This window comes from Oryza brachyantha, chromosome 11 (genome assembly GCF_000231095.2).
Source record: "Oryza brachyantha chromosome 11, ObraRS2, whole genome shotgun sequence".
Lineage (NCBI taxonomy): Eukaryota > Viridiplantae > Streptophyta > Magnoliopsida > Poales > Poaceae > Oryza > Oryza brachyantha.
This window is the reverse complement of record NC_023173.2, coordinates 11608833-11611299: the sequence shown is the minus strand read 5'-3', so window position 1 is coordinate 11611299 and position 2467 is coordinate 11608833. Positions and strand designations below refer to the sequence as shown.

General features: G+C 49.7%; 1 protein-coding gene across 1 annotated transcript; it reads right to left on the bottom strand.

The window, feature by feature from the left end:
- Positions 1–455: 455 nt before the first annotated feature.
- On the bottom strand, positions 456–2024 carry LOC102715804. Its single transcript, XM_040528541.1, has 3 exons — positions 1823–2024; positions 1630–1725; positions 456–1469 (listed from the first exon to the last, which is right to left on the bottom strand). Exons 1-3 carry the CDS (start codon positions 1868–1870, stop codon positions 456–458), a joined length of 1158 nt encoding a protein of 385 aa, XP_040384475.1. The 5' UTR covers positions 1871–2024.
- Positions 2025–2467: the final 443 nt, after the last annotated feature.

Sequence of the window (2467 nt, the reverse complement as noted above, 5' to 3'; positions counted from 1 at the left end):
AGTCTTTGAAACATTTAGTTTGAAGACACTGCATAAGTGCTAGAAAGTACTCCCTCCGATTTTTTTTGTTTGACGCTATTGACTTGTTTATCTATGTTTGATCCTTTGCCTTATTCAAAATATTTATATAATTATTGATTATTTTTATTATAATTTGATTTCTTACTAAAGTAACTTTAAGTATAATTTATAATTTTGTATATTTGGACAAAATTTTTAAATAAGACGAAGTGTCAAACGTAAATAAAAAAATCAACGGAAAAAACCAAAGGGAGTAGTTTTATAAAACAAAATATTCCATAATAGAATATAATAGTCGAAGATACGGGAGTAGTTTTATAAAACAAAATATTGCCTTATCCAAAACGCCAGAAATTATAGAATTGTCCATATAAATACACGCAAATCTGGGTACATAATTACTAAATTAATAATTAATCAGCTCAGCTTTTAATCTAGGTATCACCCTTGGAGCTGACGTCGAATGACCTCCTCCTGACGAGCAGGCACGTCACCTTCGACGGCGGCTGCGCGTGCTCGTCGTCGAGGGCGCACGTCACGAAGTCCGGCCGGTGCAGTGACAGCGGCAGCCGGTCTCCGACGGCGATCGCCGTGGCGTCGAGGAGCACGTGCCACCCGTTCCGGTGCGCCTCAGACACCCAGTGCAGCGAGTACCTCGCCGGCGCCGGCGCAGGAGCCGCCGCCGACGGAGCTGCGGCGGGGACGACGGGGTAGGCGAAGAGGCCCTTGGGCGCGTGCTTGCACTTGCGGCGGAAGTACTGGCTGAGCTGGGAGCCCTTGATGCGGAGGTCCAGCCACGACTCCGGCGCGGCGATGACCTTGGCGTCCTTGTACGCCGCGAAGGCGCGGATGCAGTCGCCGCCGGCGCCATCGGCGTCGGCGTCGGCGGCGAGGATGGACATGTAGTAGTTGCCCCGGAAGAAGGGGTAGCTCTCGCCGATGAGCATGAGCGCGTCCCGCGGCGTCGGGGCGAACAGCGCGAGGTAGTCGTCGTCGCCGAGGCCGCAGCGGCGGAGCACCCGGTTCCTCGCCTGGATCTCCGGTATCGAGATGAAGCTCCCCGGGAACGACGCCTTCCTCGTCAGCATGTCCAGCAGCCGCGACGGCTCCAGCCTTACCACCGCCACCCCGCCGGCGAGCTCTCCCGCCGTGCCACCACCCCCCCTCGCCGGCGCCGACGACGACGACAGCGTCGGCGGCGACCCCGCCGGCGGCGACGCCCTCCGCCGCAGCTCGTGGACGATGTCGTCCCTGTCCACGCCGCCGCCAGCGCCGTCGTCGTCGATGAGGCCGTGCGAGTACTGCGGGTACTTGGCGAGGACGTACTGCTCGACGTAGAGGCGCTCGCTGGGGGTGATCGGCCCCGACCACCGGAGGTCGAGGCCGTGCAGCGTCGAGATCGCCTCCGCCACGATGTGCGGCGGGATGAACTCCCGGGGGCACACCTTCTGCATATTTACACACAACAAATTAATACGCCATGAATTAAAGCACAACCTGATTGAAATTCCTGTGTTCCGAAGAAACCTTTGACCAGAAGTAATTCGTTTAACCAGGAGCTAAAAGTTAACGGAATCATATGATATAACAGTATATGGTTGTGTGTACCTTGACGACCATGCTGTTCGGTCTCGATGTGCTAGGAAGAGGAGGCTTAGGGATCGGCGTGCGAATCCCGTCATTATATTCTCCACCAAGTAAACCCTAGAGTGAACATAAATCAGCCACTATGTTTTTTTTTCCTTTGACAAAGCAAAAGAAAAGTGAATTATTTTTCCAAGATGCTGGATCATGAATTTACCTGGTGTTCCATGTGGAGGTGAAATCCATGCTCCATCTTTGCACACATTTGTGTACTGTGGTGGCCAAGCTAGCTAGAGAGAGACAAACTAAGCTACTTCAACTGTTGAAGAAGATGAAGGGAGAGAGGTGATTAAGTAGCAAATAGACTGAGGTTGGTCTCTTGGTTTAGAGCTGGAATCTCTCACTTAATTTGTAGCTTGTGAGTAATATGGTCTCCTGAAGGAAGAAGATGCATACAGCTGCATGATTAGCCAAGGTGATTATATAACATATTGTGGTACACCAGTCCAGTTGTGCAGTAATTGGTGAACACATAACAAATATTCTTGTCCCTGTCAAGGGAGCATTAACTAATTAATTGCTGTCATGACAAGAAACCTCAAGTTGTTATATTATGTATCAGCCATGTAATTTGTAATGTGGGTCCATGGTGACCAGCTATGGGTATATGCCATGTTGATCCTCTCCATTTATATTATTGGTTGCTTCATATTTGTTAATTATAGTTTGCCAAAATATTATTTCGAGTCAGCATTATGTATGACTATTGAACATAAAAACACGGCGACCTAGGTAGCGTGCTGCGCCATGCATACAAGCCATGTTGACTTGGTCTTGTTTAATGTTAATTATTACTACCTCC

Excerpts from the sequence above, each read along its gene's own strand:
- LOC102715804 (XM_040528541.1), bottom strand. The coding sequence starts at position 1,870 with ATGTGTGCAAAGATGGAGCATGGATTTCACCTCCACATGGAACACCAG. Across the intron at positions 1,726-1,822 it reads ACCTCCACATGGAACACCAG|GGTTTACTTGGTGGAGAATA; the intron begins GTAAATTCATGA and ends TGTTCACTCTAG. Across the intron at positions 1,470-1,629 it reads CGAACAGCATGGTCGTCAAG|AAGGTGTGCCCCCGGGAGTT; the intron begins GTACACACAACC and ends GTAAATATGCAG.